The sequence below is a fragment of the Aureobasidium namibiae genome, assembly GCF_000721765.1.
Source record: "Aureobasidium namibiae CBS 147.97 unplaced genomic scaffold scaffold_9, whole genome shotgun sequence".
In the NCBI taxonomy this organism is placed as follows: domain Eukaryota; kingdom Fungi; phylum Ascomycota; class Dothideomycetes; order Dothideales; family Saccotheciaceae; genus Aureobasidium; species Aureobasidium namibiae.
The window spans coordinates 513,841-533,791 of record NW_013581200.1 but is presented as its reverse complement, the minus strand read 5'-3'; the positions used below and the strand labels follow the sequence as shown (position 1 = coordinate 533,791).

General features: G+C 50.2%; 9 protein-coding genes across 9 annotated transcripts; 6 read left to right on the top strand and 3 right to left on the bottom strand.

Moving 5' to 3' along the window:
* Window positions 1-1,189: 1,189 nt before the first annotated feature.
* M436DRAFT_73093 (uncharacterized protein) lies at window positions 1,190-2,302 on the bottom strand (the record flags this gene model as incomplete). The annotated part of the gene is made up of 4 exons (XM_013571813.1): window positions 1,190-1,797; window positions 1,847-1,914; window positions 1,962-2,149; window positions 2,204-2,302. The coding sequence occupies 4 exons, from the start codon at window positions 2,300-2,302 to the stop codon at window positions 1,190-1,192; spliced, it is 963 nt and encodes a 320-aa protein (XP_013427267.1).
* A 501-nt stretch (window positions 2,303-2,803) lies between these two features.
* M436DRAFT_47663 (uncharacterized protein) lies at window positions 2,804-4,877 on the bottom strand (the record flags this gene model as incomplete). Its single annotated transcript, XM_013571624.1, has 4 exons — window positions 2,804-2,962; window positions 3,011-3,548; window positions 3,594-4,277; window positions 4,333-4,877. The coding sequence occupies 4 exons, from the start codon at window positions 4,875-4,877 to the stop codon at window positions 2,804-2,806; spliced, it is 1,926 nt and encodes a 641-aa protein (XP_013427078.1).
* A 726-nt stretch (window positions 4,878-5,603) lies between these two features.
* M436DRAFT_64101 (uncharacterized protein) lies at window positions 5,604-6,521 on the top strand (the record flags this gene model as incomplete). Its single annotated transcript, XM_013571693.1, has 1 exon — window positions 5,604-6,521. The coding sequence occupies one exon, from the start codon at window positions 5,604-5,606 to the stop codon at window positions 6,519-6,521; it is 918 nt and encodes a 305-aa protein (XP_013427147.1).
* A 2,023-nt stretch (window positions 6,522-8,544) lies between these two features.
* Window positions 8,545-10,926, top strand: M436DRAFT_47097 (uncharacterized protein; the record flags this gene model as incomplete). The annotated part of the gene is made up of 4 exons (XM_013571518.1): window positions 8,545-9,278; window positions 9,477-10,190; window positions 10,254-10,738; window positions 10,778-10,926. The coding sequence occupies 4 exons, from the start codon at window positions 8,545-8,547 to the stop codon at window positions 10,924-10,926; spliced, it is 2,082 nt and encodes a 693-aa protein (XP_013426972.1).
* Window positions 10,927-11,479: 553 nt separating this feature from the next.
* M436DRAFT_47218 (uncharacterized protein) lies at window positions 11,480-12,022 on the top strand (the record flags this gene model as incomplete). Its single annotated transcript, XM_013571549.1, has 1 exon — window positions 11,480-12,022. The coding sequence occupies one exon, from the start codon at window positions 11,480-11,482 to the stop codon at window positions 12,020-12,022; it is 543 nt and encodes a 180-aa protein (XP_013427003.1).
* Window positions 12,023-12,653: 631 nt separating this feature from the next.
* Window positions 12,654-13,703, top strand: M436DRAFT_82202 (uncharacterized protein; the record flags this gene model as incomplete). Its single annotated transcript, XM_013571812.1, has 1 exon — window positions 12,654-13,703. One exon carries the CDS (start codon window positions 12,654-12,656, stop codon window positions 13,701-13,703), a length of 1,050 nt encoding a protein of 349 aa, XP_013427266.1.
* Window positions 13,704-14,111: 408 nt separating this feature from the next.
* M436DRAFT_82201 (uncharacterized protein) lies at window positions 14,112-15,403 on the bottom strand (the record flags this gene model as incomplete). The annotated part of the gene is made up of 2 exons (XM_013571811.1): window positions 14,112-14,603; window positions 14,639-15,403. 2 exons carry the CDS (start codon window positions 15,401-15,403, stop codon window positions 14,112-14,114), a joined length of 1,257 nt encoding a protein of 418 aa, XP_013427265.1.
* Window positions 15,404-16,472: 1,069 nt separating this feature from the next.
* On the top strand, window positions 16,473-17,957 carry M436DRAFT_47910 (uncharacterized protein; the record flags this gene model as incomplete). The annotated part of the gene is made up of 1 exon (XM_013571657.1): window positions 16,473-17,957. One exon carries the CDS (start codon window positions 16,473-16,475, stop codon window positions 17,955-17,957), a length of 1,485 nt encoding a protein of 494 aa, XP_013427111.1.
* Window positions 17,958-18,249: 292 nt separating this feature from the next.
* On the top strand, window positions 18,250-19,515 carry M436DRAFT_82199 (uncharacterized protein; the record flags this gene model as incomplete). Its single annotated transcript, XM_013571810.1, has 1 exon — window positions 18,250-19,515. One exon carries the CDS (start codon window positions 18,250-18,252, stop codon window positions 19,513-19,515), a length of 1,266 nt encoding a protein of 421 aa, XP_013427264.1.
* Between the last annotated feature and the right edge of the window lie 436 nt (window positions 19,516-19,951).

Here is a 19,951-nt window from a genome sequence, read left to right as displayed (position 1 = left end):
CTCGCGATCGTGGAGGGCATGCACCACATCTACCTGTGGGGTAGCAATATCGCAAACCAAAAGTATACCTTCTCTCCGGAACGTACGTAACGGCAAGCATCATTTACACCATAAAACTCGTATGACAGAGGCTCGACACGAAGCCAAGCATCAAGTTGCCCGCCGTCAAATATGGGCATGTACAAAAGCAGACTACCAGTAAGCATGGTATACCACTTTTGCCTTCAAACAATACCACTTCAAGTGTAAAATAAGCTCTTCTCCTGTCCCTTCACGTGCTAAACGTACCTATCAAAATGCACGATGCTTTTTAGAAAAAGACCATGTCCACGGAGAGAGAACCAACTATTGTAAGTCAAGTATGCACGTCGTTTCACTCTAGACACCAGTATTCCCGATCGGCAAGTCGCATCATTTACACTCACGTCTACCCATCGAAAGCAACTTTCTTCTGCTTTCAATCCTGTTCTACTACACCAACAGTCGGCATGCCAGCCTCAATCGACATCATCGAGACCTCGGACTCATCCGACACAGAAATGCCAAGTTATTCCGACATCATCGAGATCTCGGACTCGTCTGACTCGGACATGCCAGCCTCAATCCACAATGTCCAAAATCTCCCGGTCACAACTTGGATCTCTGCGTGCTCGGACTGCTACAATGCCACTATAGAAATGCATGATACTCTCCCCAGGGAACCCATAGCCAAAGAGAGGCCCCTTCGTCGAGCATCTCCTTGGGCCCACTCGTACTTTGGAAGCGACTGTGCAATTTTATGGTACACACCACCGCGATAAGTACAGAAGCATCAGTCTTCAGAGTACCGGTAGGATGTGCTCATCCTTCCTTAGCACGGAATCGATTTTCTGCATGCTGGAGCTGGTATGATCATCTATAAAAATGCACAAAGCTCTTCAGAATGAAGCTGTGTCCATGGAAAGACGTTGATTATGACTTGGTAGATACGTTGAGTTATATGCCACAGCTACACGCGGGATCAAACCTATGTGTAAAGCGAGGAGATTGGTTTGGTTGTGTACTTCACAAAGAGGAAGTTGTCTGTGAGCTATGTATGAAAGAACGAGCAAGGGGAAACTGTAAAAAGCAATGCAAAGCAGTTGAAAGCAATATCATGAAAACACGCCATTGTCCCACGCAACTTTGTGCCCGAGGCGTCTCAGTTCATTCAAGCGGTGAACTCCTTGCTCCAGTAGGCTGGCAGATCAATGCGACCTGCAGTAGCTCTTTTCGAGTTGAACATCTCCAGATCAAAGGGACCGATGTTGCTCTTGTCCTTGGATCTGGCAGCAGGCAACTGTGGACGCAGCCAGAAGGCTTCTTCAGGTTCATCCCAAGCAACACAAAAATGACCAGTGTTCCAACAAGTCTTGCATGCGTAGCAACCTTCTTTCTCGACGGTGAGATAACACTTGCTTGCGTTCCACAGGATAGAACGAACGCAGCCAGCGGTTCTCGCCTTGACAAACCAATCTGGGTTCTTCTTGTTGAACTCCTTGAGCTGCTTTCTCCATTCCTCGCGGAGTCTTCCACCATCTTTCTTCCAAGCTGCCGAGGTCGCCTCGTCCTCGTCCTCATAGATCTCGAGTTCGTGATCTCCAGGGTCCAGCCAGATGGTGACGTCGAGCTTGTCCTGAGGTTCAGCATCGATGGAGCGAGGGTGCTTGATGGTAGGGTTGGGCTCAGGCGTGTCAACGACCATATCTGCTTTCAAATCTTCGTTCGGTACCAGCTGTGGGCTTTCGGTCTTGAGGCGACGTGCAGCATTGCCAGTGTCTATATCCATATCAGTGAAGTGATTGAAGCAGAGGCAGATTAGACCTACTGTCATTGACGGCAGCCTTGCGCTTGTTCATAGAGCTAGTGGGACGCACGGTCCTGCTACTAGGAGTACTACCACAAGGTTAGAAGGTGAATACTGACTCTGATGGAATACCTACGGGGTAGAGTCTGGTGCATCCTCGCCAGCGAAGACGCCAGAGTTCGTTTGGAGAAGTTGCTTTTCGGCTTTCAAGCTGTTGATCTCTTGGATGTAGTTCTCGGACTTGATAGCGTTCAGCTTTTTCAACAGGTTTCGCTGTGATTCCTGTAAAGCATCCAGCCTCTGCGAGATGTTGCGCTGCATGTTCTGGAAAAGTGTTAGAAATGATTGGGTGTGCACGCTTGAGGGGGTTCAACTCACCTTGATGTATGAGATCTCATCAGTGTTGGACTCGATTAGTGATTGAATGGAGGCAAGGTCGGCTGGCTCTTGGAGCAGTGGCGCGATCGGTGGAGGCATGATGAGCTGTAATAATTGTCTGTGGAGTTGGTGTGTGTTGAGTAGAAGAGAGGGGGAAGGATAACGACTAAAGAAGAAAGACGAGCGAACGGTTGGAGGGCAAGGCAGCTCGAGTGAGGGAAGTGCTGGTCGGGAAGTCGCGTTCCAGTATACTGTCGTGTTGGGGGAAGCCCCGGAGAAGAATAGCTTCTGGGCAGGCGATTGAAGCCAACCAAGATACCAGAAGCTTGAAACGCTGCGAGAAGAACGTACCTATAATATCGGTTCCGCAGACATGCTTCGTCTTATGTACTGATTGACTTTGGCTGCTCTACAAACGCTGGATTCTGCCACCCTCACTTTTTTTGTACACCGAAGAGCGATAGTTCAGTTATTGAGTGTATGACACCTTATAAGATCTCAGCTTCCTCAACCTCAATGTACAAGGCTCTGTATCACAAGAATTTGGTGTGTTTCTACAGCTGTACTTGTGACAATATCTCGTATCGGAATCCCGACAGATCATCCATTGTATTGGTTGAGCAAGCTTCTGACATGGTCCTCATCGTTCGCCGGGATCGTCACTCCCATCTCGTGCTCATCTATATGTTGTATCGCATTGGAGGGGTCTGATATCGAAGCCGTATTCATATTCGATCTCATACGACAGACGTCATCATACTACGACTGGTCAGCAGAGAAACGGTGCAGTGTTGCTTGGGTACTCACCAAGATCTTGGCCTTTGGGAATATATCTTTCAGTGGCTCGATCATCATCTGGCAGACGTACACAGCGGTGGCTCTGTTCTCTTCCGTATAGCCGACTTGCACAGGCATGAGACTCAAGATTTTTGCACATTGATGTGCACAGCCAGATATGGCTGCATCATGCACTGGTTTCGCGAGGTTCAGGTCTAGCACTTCTGCCCACATGTTCGTCAACTCGATGGCATGCAGCAGACATTTCGATCTCAATTCCTGAGCGAAAGCCAAAGGCGTATTTCGCAGCGCTACTTCCGATATGCATTCTTTGTTTCCCAACATGGTGAGACGATGTAGGTCGAGTTTGCATTGCAGACGCCAAGTGTGCAGCATGATGTAGCTAGAGAGACCTGGAGCATACATCCGTTTCTGGAGGTGCATCTTGTTCCATCTGAGGTCTTGTGGTATCTGTCGGTCGATCGCGTCAATTGCCGAGTCTAGAGCAAGAATCTTTTGTGCTGATGTATATAAACTCTCATTCATGGAAAGAACGTGCTTGGTGAATCTGCCTCGTGTCAGTGGTGCTCCGATTCGTATCTTGAAACCATACTTGTGTATCTTATTGCGCAGTAGGTCTATCAGACGAATGGTATAGGCAAACTCATCCATACCCTTTGCGTTACTGTTTGGCACGCCCTCTTGGGGTTGAGGGCGAAGAACCTCTGTGTCAGTGCGCCGTCCAAAACCAAAAGCACGTTCGATCGTGGGAAGGCGAATCTCCATGCGTTCGGCAGAAACCAGAGTCAGCTCAGCGACACCGCCGGAACAGAACTTATCGAGGACAAAGATAGTCCACATGAGACGTCTTCTGGACTCCTGCTCAACTACCAACAAGGTATGGTCTTCGTAGTTGAGACGCTTTGCTAAGGCTAGACGGGCTGCTAACCCTAGTAACATGAGAGCTTTTGTTGAGTGTATGTGGAAGGTGAATTCGAAGAAAGCGAGCAGCGTCAGGGCCTGCAGGCGAGGGATGGTCAGATCTCCCAGGTTTTGGAGTGCGTCTAGCTCGGCTTCATGTATCCAATGTGCTGCTCTATCGTTGTCTGCTTCAGTTGTAGGGAAGACGCGAAGAGCACACGCACAGACGACTTTCAGCAGCGATACATTGACGGTATGAGTGTGCCATTGGCGTAAAAACGTCGGTTGATGTAAGAAGCTCATGCAACTGACAGGATATACAAAGCGGAAGAAGGCTTCTATGTACTCTGCAATGAGTTCTTTGTCCGTATCTAGACTGGAAAAGACTTAACAAGGATCGCCACGGTTATCAAGCGATCAGAGAGACTTACTAGTAGTCGCGTTTGATGGTGTCTGGCACTTTTCTAGAAATACGTAGACGAGGCACAGGAGCTGGAGCTTGGTAGATGTCGCCGGGCTGCATATTCAATGACGGTGAGGCATTTGAAGGGCCGTGACCAGGGACAGATTGCCAACCATGAGCAGCAGGAGTGACATGGTTGGCTTGTCGTCTGCTGACAGAAGGATACACGCATGCTTGATCACGTACAGCGCACGCACTACATGGCGAATCCCCAGAGCAACGGACTTTTTGTCGGCGACACCAGTCGCAAGCTATCCGCTTGGGAGCGCGATCTTTCGCCTTTTGCACTCGATTTTGCGGTGCAGAGCGTGATGATTGTGGAGCGGAGGCAGTACTTGTCAAATGAGAGCAAATATATCCATTCCGCACGCAACTTCCGCAGGCCTGGCGAGGATGTGCAGCGTCCGTCTCACAGTGTAATCGGCGAGTGCGACACTCGACACAGCCAACAAAAGGGGTAGGGGTGGCATCCAGGGTTCTTTCGGTTTGTGCCGGACCGTGGTCGGTAGACATGATGGTGGGAGATGGTTGTTTAGCAGGCAGGACGGCGTTGATTACCAATGGCCCAGCAGGAGAGGCGGGCGCCAAGAATGTGGCTGGGGAACACCTCATGGCCGATGGCTTTCTTCAAGCGACACTGTACAATCGCAATCCATCACATCTTCCAATGCCCCGGCACGAACGATGCTTTCGACTGTTTGGAGAGGGATGAGTGCCCTTCTCAACCAAACATCCGCTCATTCACTCCAATCCTCGCGCTCCCAGTCCAGAACTCTAGACGACGAGGCGCGAGCGGCCCTATAGAGAGAAAGGAGCAAGATATCTTCGATCTCGCTGCTTGGACCCTGTCTACCGCCAGGAGCATTACAGAAGAACTCGCCTTTTATATAAGGAGAATAAGCGTAGCCAGAGAGGTTATCACCTTTATCCGTGGTGCACCAAGTGATGCCTGCTGGCTATGGTGATATCCGGAAAATCAAAGACATCGCGGCGAGAAGTAAGCATCTTGGTCACACAGCACCCACCAGTGACCTGACTTTGAAAGCCACACGCATTGTTTCATCTGGCACAACAAATGTCTCTAATTCATAGAAGACGCAAACGCCTATGAAGATCTGGCACGTCTGTGTGTGAGAGCTAAGAGCGATCCAACACACGGGCACCCCGCATACTGTATTGTTCACCCTGCAACACAATCCCGTCTTCCTCTTGATGCCGAGGATACTTAAGCTGGCCAACATGCAGCACTCCTCCTTGTTCACCATTTTCGAACCTCGCTCGGAACTTCAATCAGATATCATACCTCTCGAGATCAAAGTTCAAGGCGAAGCCATCGCCAGTCGCATGGCTGACATGGTTGAAATCCACATTGCTTTCAAATCCAAGGGCCTCTACCGCAACGAAGCCAGTACCGCCCTCTCCAAAGCCGTCGAAGCTCTCATCGATACACTCCAGAAACTCTCACCAACTCTCAAGAATCAGCACTCGTCGTTCCAAGCTACCCCTGAAGGGCCAATCACCTTCTGGAGCGTCGGAGCCCAGCATGTTCAAACTCAGTCTGTCCCAATCTCGCAAACCAAAACTTATCAAGAGAACCATATGGTCACGGCATCTCTGGTTATCAACATCTGTGATTTCCAGATCCTTGGACAAGTCTCAAAAGCCATCACCAGAACCTCTTGCGTTGCCAGCGTAAAGACGATCTGGTCACTGACTGACTCAGTCGTCACTCGTCTGAAGACTGAGGTGCATGAGTTGGCCGCCAAAGATGCACTTCTCAAAGCTACCGCCATTGCTTCGAGTATTGGTTTCCACGCAGTCACAGCAGAAGACGTCGCCTTACAGGCTTCCAAACAGGATCTCCTCCGCTCGGATGATCATTACTCCGATGGAAATTGTATTCGCTCATCGCCGGTCAGACATCGCATGGGCGGCTGTCTTTCCTATAACAGCTACGACTACGGAGGTGGATCCTTCGAATGCAGCGATAGCAAGTGGACAAGTCGTGATGAGGCTGGCAACCTGGATACCTGGACGCTGGTGATGGTTCCCAAACAGGTCGCCCTCACTGCTACGGTGGATGCCAAGTTCTCTGCAACCAGCTCAGCTGGATGGGTCTACGAAGAGATCAACCAGCATCGATTCCTTACTAGCTGATTAACCGTGTTCTATCTCTCACCTGTACCAACAACTCGACGACAGCATATTGAGCTCTTTTTCACTGCGCCAGCTTTCAGACTCCTTCTACTCCTTCCGCAGCGGTCAGCCACTGGCTGATAAGGGTTTCGTTGCGGTTTTGTTCTCATATTGGAGGTTGTTACGGACTTGAGCATTCTCTGTATCTTGCGCATCTTCTTCTGCCTGGTTTGATCCATCTGTGTTTCTCATTCATGGACCCATGGGACATGCAATCTGACCCTCGAAAATGGTCATCCTCCCATCTAAGTAGATTCCGTGATTCCATATCCGAATTCCTCGTTATCCCTGGCTCTGCTCTTCTCAACCCTCTACTGCTGATAGAAGCTTAGACTGGAAGGACTTACCAGTCGAAAAGCTGCAAACCCATTTGCAGTTCCTGACGCAAATCTTCCACCATCTTCACGCAACAATAACAAGCGTACAAACCAAGAAGATGCCGAAACCCATCAAGCTGCCGAAAAGAGCAGGCAAGACATGAACAGAGAGCTGGAAACCCTTGTCGATGAACTTCAGTCTCTGCGTAGACTTGTCAATGAGAAGTTGGGCACGGTGGATCTCGAGATCAGAAAGAGCCTTCACAAGCTCGAGGGAAGACTTCTAGACCTAATGGCAACTGAGATCTGAGTGTTTGAGATCGTGGGGGGTTCTTGATGGGTATGAGGAGGATATTGGCTTCCGACAGGGACAGTTCTGGGACGTCTATAGAGCATTTGAAATACTTGCTGAAGGCCTTTTTGTGGATTTGATCCTTCTTGCAACGGCATCGTGCATTCCATATCTGGATTATGCCAGTCTTGATACTCTGGATGGCAGAAGTCTGGAGCTTGAGAGATGCATGTTGAAATCTATGCTCGTGCTTCTGGTGGATCTTCCTGGATCCCGTATGCAGATGTTTGTGCCCCATGTTACAGCCGAATCATCTCTTTGGACATCATTCCATCTTTGACAGTACTGTGCCTTGTTATAGCCGCAACTTGGCAGTACTAGCATATCGAGAGAAGATCGAAGTAACCTCCTGGCTATTCCCAAACCACACCCAATCGGCACCATAGCCATCGAAATGCACAGTTCCTTGCAGATGAGACATGAGTACAAAGAGAGCCCCTCTCTTCACAACTCTCAATGGACACTCTCCACCCTCCCGCAGGAATTATGCATTTCTATAGATCTTTAATGATACACATGTGCATGTGGAGAAGCTGTTCTCTAGATCCCACTTGTTCCACGAATACGAACTGACCATCTATATCCTACTTCTTGGCCGGTGCCTTAGTAAAGAAACTAGGTACTTGACCTCATCATGTCTGACGTATTGACCTTGCCTACCTAGCTGCTTAACACCCTTGCTCATGTTTTTTTTCCTTCTGCTCTTCCTCTTCCTTTCTCCTTCTCATAGTTGCTTCTCTTTCTTCGGCTTCTTCATCATTTATAGTGCTATGTTTGCAGAAATGCTGTGAAGGACATGAGAGGACGCGACTGTTGACATTAGACTTCCCAAAGCAGACCAAAGTGCAGACGCGTGTCACGTTCTCTTGGCAGACCCCTGTGGACCCTGGCTGTGTTGATTGGCCTGCTATGGCAGTTCATGCACCGGCTCTGCATGCGTAAATTGCTGTGAATATCATCATTACTGTACGAAATTCCATCTGATCATCTCATTGCTTTCCACCGAGGATTGCGCAAAGCCCAATTCTGAAAGACTCCAGATTAGGTTGAACAAGATCCTCCGGTGGCTTCGAAGGAGCCGAAAAATAGAGGCTTCCCCAGGACAACATCCCGGCGCATCGTGTACCACAGAAGATCCCTGTTACACTAATGGTCGACCTTGCATCTTTGTCCGACCGTTGTCTATCTATGTCATGACGACCGTCTTGCACTCTGCTAGTATTTCCTTAGCTACTCCCTAACAATGCAGGTCCGCCAGTCCCCCAAAGGCAAAGGTATTCAAGCTCCAAACAAACCCTGTCGTCGTTCGATCATAATGAACTGCGTCAGTGCTGACCACACCGCAGCCTCTTCGCAAAACAACATGAACTGGCCACCACAATCCCCCCTCGACGCTCTCCTCAGCTCTCCCAAAGGTCAGAAACGCTGGCAGGAACACAGAGACCGCATGAGCCAAGAACGCGACCGTGACATCTCTCCTTCTCCTCGCAAACAACCGCTTTCGTCCAGCCGGGCCCTCCAAGACGTCATCATGTCCGACAACGACGACTGTGACGACGATGAGGAAATCCTCCAACTTCAACTTCAAGCTATCCAAGCAAAGCTCAGATTGAAGAAGCTGCAAAAACAAAAGTCGTCGCAGAACACACACAATGACGATTCACGACCGAGTTCGGAGAATTCAGACTCGCCGCGGAAGAGACAGAAGACGCACTCCGCTGCCTTAGATGCTGCCGTCCAAGTTAGTGTATCACCCATCAAGAGCCACATGCCACCCCCCGCAGCGCCTGAACCAATATCACCAGCCCGCGTGCGTCTCGGCATCGACAAGGGCCTCAAGGCCTCAGACGTCTCGTTGAAAAGAGCTAGGAATGGTTCGACCCTGGCAAGCAAGAGTACGCAAAGAACAACACTACCTGCTGAAATTGAACGACCGAAGCAAAGTTTCAGCGACCGCATCGCTGCCAACCGTCTGTCGGCGGAGGAACAACAAGCTAAACACGCAAGGATCGAGAGGAACAGGTCACAAGGCTTTGGACTTGCCGCACAGTCTACGCCTCGACCCTCTCGAGAAACAACGCAACCAAGACCGCAGCTAGCACGTACACAGAGTGATAGAGCAACCAGACAATTACCCTCCGAGAGCAGCACCAGCAGCTTCAGTCGTTCAATCCCCACTTCTTCAGCTTCACAAAGCCCCTTCGTGTCCCAGCGTGTCGCCCAGCCACCGTCATCGACAGAAGTAAGAGGCCGCTCCTTCCGTCCCACTGTAGGCTTCTCCCACGACGACACTCCCACATCCACCGAGCCTGCCACAGACAGCTCTTGTTTCGAAAGCTTCTCATCGCTTCATCTCTCCAAGCGATTGCTGCCGCACACCACTCTGGCTCGAGCTTTGGACGGGAAAGAAATCTACACCCTACCTCGCCTGTTGAAAGAGATCAAAGCACCGATATACGAGCCCCCGGATTGTGAGACAGACTTTGTTGTTTTGGCTATCATTGCTGCCAAGTCCACTCCTTACGACACTCGCCCGAAACACAAGCAAACTTCGTCTGTCGAGGATGACAATGCTGGTCCGACGAAGTTCATGGTCATGACATTGACTGATCTGAAGTGGGAAGTCGACTTGTTTCTCTTCGATACAGCCTTCGAAGCTTTCTGGAAGATGACGCCTGGAACAGTTGTTGCCATGCTGAATCCGACAATCATGCCTCCCAAGACGAATCAACACTCGGGCAAGTTCAGTCTCAAGCTTGCTAGTTCCGAAGATTCTGTCATGGAGATCGGCTCTGCCAGAGATCTTGGCTTCTGCACGTCGTTGAAGAAGAACGGTCAAGAATGCCACTCCTGGGTCAACACACGCAAGACTAAACACTGCGATTTCCACCTCGAGATGGCCATCAACAAGACGCGATCAGCACGTATGGAGGTCAACACCATGTATCGTCCCAACAGTGAGTTCAAGAAGAACTCGCGTGTCTTGCCGAATGGTTCTTTTGAGCGCAGACAAGATCCCTCAAGACGGGATGCTGAAAGCCACGAGCGATACTATATGGTTCCTGGCTCACGTACCGCTGCTTCCCTTCTTGACGCAGATGACTTGGGAAAGGCAGATGCCATGCGCCGCCGCCTGAAAGATAAAGAGAAGGATCGTCTACTTGCTGAGAAGCTGGGACAGCTGGGCAATGGCATTGGAGCAGAGTACTTGAGACAGACGACCGGTGCCATCAATGCCGCCAAGAATACAGCTCTGGATAACTCCAACGAAGATGCGCCTCTGTACAAACCCTCCGCTGCCGAGCTTGGTCTGGTCAACAAGGACGCTTCCAAAGTCCGCCTCAGCCCAGCCAAGAACCGACGGAAACTTTTCTCTATTCTTCCAGGTGGCACAAAAAGTACAGCCGCAGGTCCCGAAGCTATGGGCTGGGGAGGATATGCGAAAAGAGGCTTGGGTGAATCGTCTCGTCCACGCAACCTCGGTCCAGAAAAGGGACAGACGAAGATCAGTACGCATACACGACCCAGCTCGATTGCTTCTTCAATAGCTGGCACCAGTGCTAGTGCTGGGGAGAAGAGTCCGAAGAAAGCTAGGTTTCAGCTGGCGAAAGGCATCAGAGAGCCGGGGAGGGATAGCCTGGGTGGCGAAGGCACGGTGCCTCTTGATGATAGTAGCGATGATTTGGAGATCATCTAAACCTGAATACTCCATTTATCTGAACTCTTCGTGGTCTCCCTCCACGGTCGGTCTGGTGTTTTTTCCTTGTTTCTTTCGTATTCTCATACCCCTCTTAGTTTTGTAAGATTTTTACATACGATTGCTGATGATGCTGTCTTCCCACGTATTACCGATCAGATGTAACGATTGAGAGCTCCACATCGTCCTTCAACTATTCCAAGAGTCTTAGGGTCGTGTCTTCGGCAAGCGGAGACACTAGAATCAAAATCCGATGTTCAAAATCCGGAGCCGATTATGGTGACCCTGGCATGACGTGGGTTCGACCTCAATCCAAGTGCAGCTATAACCACCTTCGGTTGTCCTGCCACCAACTCGTCAACAAAAAAGCAGCGCATTTCACATATCAGAAGAAGACCAGAACCCAAACAAACGGCACCAAACTACTGCTTGCTTGGGGATCATCGAAGCGGTTGCAATTCGTTCCACGTCACAAAATACCACCATCCACAATCGTCACAGCTATATCGACGTGTTTTTTCCAGACGTTTCGAAACGAAACATTGTCATCAGCATGGATACCACGACTACATTGACCGTAGTTAGAATCCTCGGTCCTGCCACCTCTCTCGCAACAGCCGGAGCGATCCTCAGCATCTCGTTCCTCTACACACCTTTGCTCTCTTCCTCCGCTCGCTCCCAGTCTTCCTCCAAACCAGCACCATCCTCGACTCTCCCAGCTATTCGCTTCATTTTCTCTCGTGGCAGCCATTTCTTCCCTCAAGCTGCTGTCTTTGCAGCCACGAATTTTGGATATCTGGCATATCATTGTGATGGAGGTATTGTGAGGATTGTAGGATTGGAGCTGCAGAAGAGGACGGGGTTGGTGATGGCAGGAATGTTGAGCATGGCTATTGGACCCATCACGGGGGTCATGTTGCCGGTGTGCAATAATGCTTTGAGAGAGATGGGAGCGTTGGAAGCGAAGGGGAGAGGAGAAGAGGTTGATGAGTTGAGACTGAAGGAATTGGTCAAGCGGTTCGAAGTGTTAAACTATGTTAGAGGGGCGGTCATGCTTGCAGGAGGTGTCTTAGGATTGGCTGTTGTTGCCGCCTGAAGATGGCAGTCAGTTGGGCATTATCACGAGTTTGAGCGGTCTGCTGAATGTGCTTTCAGATGTAGACTCTACTGTGTGGGGGGTTCGGGATCCACAATATCAAGCATGTAATTTGCGGCATGCTTGATCGTTGTCTGATAAACCGTACAAACCATGGGCGATGAAGGTTGTCGGAAAGACATATAGAAAACGCAAGGTAGAAGCGAGGCTGTGGGAGGGTTTCGCAGGCTGCGAGTCTGTGGTGACAGTCATTCGCCTTGCGATTATCAGCAGCAAACATTGGTCACGACGGCCCTTTCCACTGGACTGCCACTATCAATTACCAAATATCACGGAATCAGGCGATGCCAATCGGGGGGTTGAGTGTATGCATTGTTGCGTCTCGAGTCGCGACGCATCACTTTGCAGGAAGGAAGGTGCGAATAACACGTTAGTACTTTCCTTCGAAACGACTCTTGACTTTTTGCATGTGACAGTCTCTACTTTCGTTCCATTCTCACTCCGACTCTTTCTTCTCTTTCTCCAACTCACCAAATAAGCTGGCGGATCTCGTCGGCGTCACATACTACATTCAGATCTCAGCCCTCGATCGCTTTTTCTCACACTCGCCATCCCGCCTTCACTCGCAATCATGGCAGATCCAGAAGTTGGCGGTTCGGCAGCTAACGCGATGAACTTGCTTCGTATCAAAGCAGACATCAAAGAGCTCGTGAAGGAACAAGACAAGCACAAGGAATCTGTCGACTCGATCAACGCCAAGATTGAATCCCAAGGGCCAAATGTCACTCTGGAAGGACTTTTGAAGTCACTCATCGAGAAACAACATTCAGCATTCACGAGGACATGTCTCGCTGTCTCAGTGATCGGCCAGTCTATCGAGGATCTGACCACGTTCTCTCGAAACCCACCAAGCATAATGGCAATCAAGGACCTACTGGATTCCCTGAACAACTTCACCGACGAGGATTCGATCGAGACACTCTCAGGATCTCTAGTCATCGTCCAGGATGGCACCAAATTCACGTGCGCTGATGTTGTGGAGGATCTGGAAGAGGCGTACAAGTCGCTATCAGAAGAACACCAGTCCAGAACCACTGAGATTCTGCGAGCAACACAGCTTGCCGTCAGAGACCTCGCCACAAACCCTTTCAAGCGGACTCTCAACCGCAGATCTCGACTTCTAGCCATTCGCAACGAAAATCTCACGTCTGAATCTGCTGGTGTCTTGTCAGTCACGCAAGAGGTCCACGGTACAACCCATCTCGAAGCCTCGACACAACCAAATCGGACGACCCAGACTTCACAGGATCCTGCTCAAATCTTGGACGCGCCTAGTCTCCACAGATATATTGACTCTGTATTCCCACTAGTCCCAATCAAACGTATCGTTGAAGCAGTTCAGAATGTGGTCATGGAATTCGCATCCGGTCACAAGAGTCCGGATGAACATGGACCTGGAATCTTCCAGGAGATCACCTCAAACAGCAAGAAGGAGCTGAAAGAACTTGGCGTACGAGTTCAGGCTTTGGAAGACTTCATCAAATTGAGGTATGCAGGTGGAGCAGACAAGGAAGTCAAGGAAGAAGAAACCTCACTGCAGAAAGAAGCATCTCTTCACCCGCACAAAAGACCATCTCTGGGATTTGAGGATAAGATGGACGTCAAGAGATCTCGTTCTTGATACCGAGAGTCTAGTCTTGTGAGGTATCGACTTGATTCGTGGCGTTGGAAGGTTGACAACGGTGGAGGGCGATCACAGAAGAGCAGATATGATTAGTTGCTCGCGGGATCGATTGACAGAAGGAGCGGATTGCTAAGTATGAGAGACGAAGATCAGACAAGTCGCTCAGGTGAACAAGCGTCCAGATCACATATCTAATCATCTGTATTCCAACACGCTCGTTTTGAGATCTGGTGTGCATGCAGTAAGAGTACCCGGGAAGGACATTCCGATGGCTCTCGAGATATTTGACAGGATCTCCGATCGATATCACCGGTAAAGATCAAGAGACTCTACAAGAGTATTCGATCTGTCCTTTGATGGAAGAGAATGGGAATGAAATAGCTATCCATAGCTAAATCCTAGCTCTCAGTATTCCAAAGTGATTGTGACCTTGAGAGCCTTCTTCTGGGTACCCTGAGGTCTCTCATCGCGGATCTCAAGGTCAATAAATTCATCCTGGTCTGCGTTGGAAGCTTGCTCTGCATCATCTCTGTTTCCCAGATTCTCATCGATGAGCTCTACGTTCACGAAATCTTCCTCAAGAACGACCTCATCCTCCAGATCTCTTTGCTGGCCTGCCAGATCTTCGGCTCCGTCATCCAACGCGTCGAGGTCTGTGACCTCTTCGGGGTTGATCTGAGAGACGAAAACAGGTTGTTCGCTGACGTGGAAGCGGCCGTTGTCGTCCCAAGTAAGCCTGGGAGGGACCGCCTTGACAGCAGCTCTGTAGTTGTCCCTGAACCGGTCACCATCGGGCATGGTCTTGTAAGCTTCGCCCAAGATTTCGTTGAGGCGCACGCATCTGTCATAGAATCTTTTCAACCAAAGATTGCTGATTTTGATCTTACCACGCAGAGACTAGGCAATGTAGGTGATAGTGAACAGTGACTCACGTTGTAAGCCTTCATCTCGTAGAAGACAGTGTGGTTGTAGACGGCCTCCTGGACAACGGGATGTTGACATGTGACAAAGCTCTCGTGGAAAGCTTCAGCTGCAGTGGCCTGCTTCACGAGTTCGCCGTAGTTGACAGTGTATCGTTTCACGATCTCAATAGGGTCGCCTCCGTATTTGGCCTCTCTCGCCTCAATGCGAGCTTCAAGCACCCGAATCTTTTCAAGAAGCTTAGCTCTCAAGGCGTCCTCATCAGCATCAGATCCAGTGGAACTCTTGGGATCGTCAGAGCGAGTCTCTGGCTTCTTGCCAGCTTTGGCGCGAGCGAGAGTGGCCTGATAGGCGGCATTGCCAGGATCCGAGGCGCCGCCGGGGTTGGAAGGTCCGCCGGCTGAGATCTCGCCGTCGGAAGTACTCTTGGCTGAAGACGGCTTGACTGGCATCTTGTTGCCAGCGGATGCGGCATTGGTGGCAGAGCCAGAAGCGACAGGATCGATTTTTCTCTTCTTAGTTGCGGACTCTGGTGTAGACTGGGCGCCGGGAGTTGGGGAAGCCGAGATCTGATCAGATGGTCTCTTCTGTGTTTCGGCGAGTTTGTCTGGGGTCTTGGGAGCCGCGGATCTGGCGACGTGAGGGGGCTGATGTCCAGCGGGAGCATCGTTCGTGTTGGCCATAGTGCTGACTTCCAAAGGATCGTTCTGAGGATTGGATTGACCAGTCTGAGAGCTCGAGCTGGTAGGAGGCTGAGGTCTGATACTGCGCAACATAGCAGCGATCCTAGCGATTTGGGCTGGTGGCAAAACCCTGTGAGACCTTGTGAGCGAGGATTGGATGCTCAAAGTTGGCATACATACATGCCGGCAAGATGTTTGAGCTGAGATCTTGAGTTGAAGGCTAGGAAGTGGTGGAATCTTGGATGACAGGCCAAGGGGTTATCGGAAATGGATGAGATCCACCAGGTAGTTGCTGTATGGCTGCGTGGAGGAAAGAAAGATACGAAGAGAGGGAGAAAAGAAGAAAGTGGAAGGCTGAAGGAAGCGAAGCTTTATCAAGTCGGCTGGAGTGAGGAGAACGGCGAGTGGCTGTAAAGTGTGATATTTCTCCAGTGATTGTAGGCTCACTTACAATCTTAGTGCTGATCTCTGGCACTGCGACGGTGTGCTGTTCGCGATGCCTGTTCGAAAGACACGTATGGAGATTTCAGAGAAAACAGAGATTTGAGACACTCGGCAAGTAGCTGTTAACTGTCATGGTTCACCAGTGATTGTTATTGAGCACTCGCTTACCATCCAGGCGCAGATAGTTTCTATTCTGCAATCCGTCTGGGTGGACCTATTGACTATCATAGCGCTGGCAGCAAGCACGTTGGTAGCCGCCAGCCTCAATTGCAAAAGGAAAACACCTTTTAGAGTGCAGAGTGGTCTCGAGCAATAGGACAGTATCCATGAAACAGCGACACATTCGGGGCTCTCTTTGGAATGACTCGACAATTGTGCCTTTTTATAGTGAGAAGACCGACGAGACCTTTGGAGGAGGCAGGTGAGCATGACCAGCTATCGGCCTTTTCTGGACACATGTCTCGTTGAGGAAGCCATGATGCCTTGATATAGCGACATGGCTCTATGTTGTAGTGAATGAGGGGCAATTGACAGACTTGAGTATGTGAGTGCAAGATGCAAGAGCGATGGAGGTTGTCAGAAGTGAATGGCCATGGCGCCTTCCCAATGCGGGGCTGGTGCACGCGGGGCATGACGCGCATCAACCGGCATCTTTCTTTCCATCTCAGGCTGCCGCATACTCAGTCACTTTACACACGAACCACTCTCAGTCGCAAGGATGGAGTCCATGTCACGCCGTCCGTCGCAGCGCCAGAACCACGAGCAGAACGATCAAGGAGCCACAGCCCAAGACACGTCCACTCTCCAAGAATCCAGCGTACTCGTCGACCATCCGTCACCCGAAGCACGATCAACGCCACAGATACCCGACGATAACGACCTCAAAAAATGCTGGATCTGTTTCTCAGATGAGAGTGAAGATGGTCCCGACACATCGGTCTGGAGAGACCCTTGCCCTTGTGCCCTGGTAGCACACGAAGCATGTCTCCTCGACTGGATCGCCGACATGGAGTCTCCTACAACCCGCAAACGCACTCTCGGCCCTCCCGCCATCCTGTGTCCGCAATGCAAGTCTAGCATTCAGCTCGTCCGCCCGCGCGACCCCATCGTCGAAGTCGTCAGAGCACTCGAAAGAGTCGCTGCCAAAGCCGTAGCCCCAGCCGCCTTGACTGTAGCCTTCAGTGCCGTCGTCCACGCCTGTGCAGTCCACGGTCTCTACACCATCACCTCCGTCTTCGGCCCGCAAGACTCAAGACGCATTCTCCAACCTCTGATTGACAACATCTGGACGGCTTCCCGGCCCATGGATCAACTGCGCAACTTCATGCAGCACTGGCGCCTCCGCATCGGTCTCCCGCTCATCACTCCTCTCCTCATCCTCTCCCGCACCACCCTCGCCGACTCCATCCTCCCCGTACTTCCCATCGTCTTCTTCGCGACTCAGGGCGACACCTCCGATACCCTCGACATGATCTCCTGGCCTCCATCAGCAAGCATGACCTTTGCAGTCCTTCCCTACATCAGATCAGCCTACAATACCTACCACCAACGCGTCTGGGCTGAGCGTGAGAAGAAGTGGCTCAAGGAAATTCAGCCAAGAAGTGGCCAGCAGGATGACAATGCTCAAGTCGCTGTTGACGCGGAGATGGAGGCCGCCGAGGGAGACAATAACTTTGAAATCAGAGTAGATGCCAATATCTGGGAAGACTGGGCAGGTGCCGACGACGATGATCTGTTGTTGGAGGTTCAAGATGGCGGTCAAGCCCATCCATTCAACGCACCACCTTTGCCTGACAATGCTCCTCTACATCAGGGCCAACAATTACCGCAACAACCTCGACCACAGCAAAACCCTGCCCCTCCGCCGCCACAGGATAGAGAAGAACGCTTGCTATCCTTCAGCACGAATTCTCTTGCTCAAACAGTCATGTCCGCCATCATCTTCCCTACAATCGCCTCAGTATCCGGAGACTTACTCACGTACATTCTACCACAGTCATGGACAACACTTCCTGTGTCAAAGTGGGGTATAGGCAGAGGTAGAGCAACAGGATTGCTACAAAACAAATGGGGTCGAAGTGTTGTAGGAGGATGTCTATTCGTCGTCGTCAAGGATGCTGTGATGCTTTACGTCAGATGGAAGATGGCAAGACAGCACCAGAGAAGACACGTTGTTGACTACGACAGGAAGAACAAGAGGTAGGCAGAGGATTTCTTGCGGTGTCAGGTATACTCCCCATGGCCACGGGTAATTTATCACGCTCCACAAGCAGCTTCAGCGCACAGCACCTGATAAATTATTCATGGCCGCACTGAGTACTCTTAAACCTAGAACAAGACCGTCTCCAGCGTCTTGTACGACTATTTAATGACTCTTTTGCTGTTTTTAAACGCTCTCCTCTTCATCACACTCCTCTAGCGGATCTCGACATGATTTCAACTACAAAAAAACACTCAAAAACATCCAAATCCTTTGTCGAACCCTTACGATCAAAATGGCCAATCTCGAATCCACAGAGCTAGCATGGGCTCAGATCGAGTATCAGCATCAAATCCCAGATTTGTGTCACGAGAAGATGAAATCCAAGATGCAGGAGATTAACGAAAGCTCAGACTCGAAGACTGTCTCGCTATACCACATGCTCCACGGGGACCAGCGAGAGAAGCCTCAAAGCTTGCCCTACGCACGCCAGATCCCGTGTAACTTTGCTGCGGCAAACAACAAGGCGAAGTCTCCTGCTTGGTACTCCTTGACTGTCGAGGGAGATCCCGGTCAAGAATTCCCAGATTCTAACGAGATGCATACACTCGGACCTGATGGAGAATATGAAGAGCATCCTGATATTCGTTATATGCTCGAGATCAGAAACGGTCTTGTCAAGAGAGCCTCAATCCAGGACGTCGAGAACCTGAAACTTCTCCATGATCTCGTCCTCAAGGTGGAAGCGATCGAGAAGCAAAATCTCGAGAAGCAAATCCGTCCAGCATCTGAAATCCTCGATGACGAGAAGATCGAAGTTGGGACCTCGGGTACCTTCACAGAAAAGTCCATTGCCGGCCTTCGTCATGTGCTTTTTGAATTCGTCCACTACGACTGGGAGCACAAGAAAATAAGATTTTACTGCACCACACACCTGGGTGAGCAGTGGCTGAGCGTGGAGGCCAAGTCTGGATCTCATCACGCCTACAAACTCATACAAAAGTTGGAAGAAGTCGCAGGACTCCGCCCACAAGCAAGGCTTACGATCCCAGTGGGTTCTGGTAGAAGTCTAGAGAACGAAGTTTTCGTGACTTTCAACATTGTTCATCCCCTGCCACACCTCGTTGAGAGCCCACGCTGCAAGATCTCATACTTCGTCGAGCTCTGGGAGGTCACTGATCTGGCGACCGACTACATCAAAGACTGGCGACCAAATCCTACCGACTACTCTGATATCATCACCTTCCTGGACCGCCTGTCAGATGTCTGGTTCCAGGACCTCTCTTTGCTTTACGAGAAGCACAGTTGCCTTTTCCAGGATCCAAAGAAAAAAGTCGCTACCCAAGTCGCAAGCATTAAAGTCATCAAGGCTCAAGTACCTACCTTCTGCAGTCTGGCAGTGCTTCCCCGCTGGCATGGCATTCCTCATCTGTATGCCCAACTCAAGCACAAGTGGGGTGTTACTGATGAGGAAGCCGAGGATCTGGATGGGCATCTCCATGTGGCCTACGACGAAATCCTCACAAAGCTCACCGGCGAGGATCTGGAGCTGGACAATTGAGATAGATAGGATATTGGGAAGACAATGGCAGATCACAGATTTGAGAAGGAGATTTTGATATTCGGGCTGGCATTCTTCGACACTTTTGATCTTTTGCTTTTAAATATACATCAACCAAATCACAAAGAAAAAAACTTGTAAAACTGTAAATCGATCTCCCGGATTATGAACTTGTCTTCTCACTGTGATATCGAAAGATACAGGCCACGTTCCAGGGAATCCGTTTACACCTTGCCATTATGAGACCCTACATAAGGAGCTATGTTAATATATGCCAATTTAGGTAGAGCGATGATAGGATAATCGCCCTAGAAGAAATATGTATCAGGTGACTACATATTATTAGCTACAGATAGTATAGCATATGACTAGTATGTGTGCGCGTGTATATGTGTTTGCGTTTTTGATGTATCTAGGGATAGCATTTCTAGTTTTC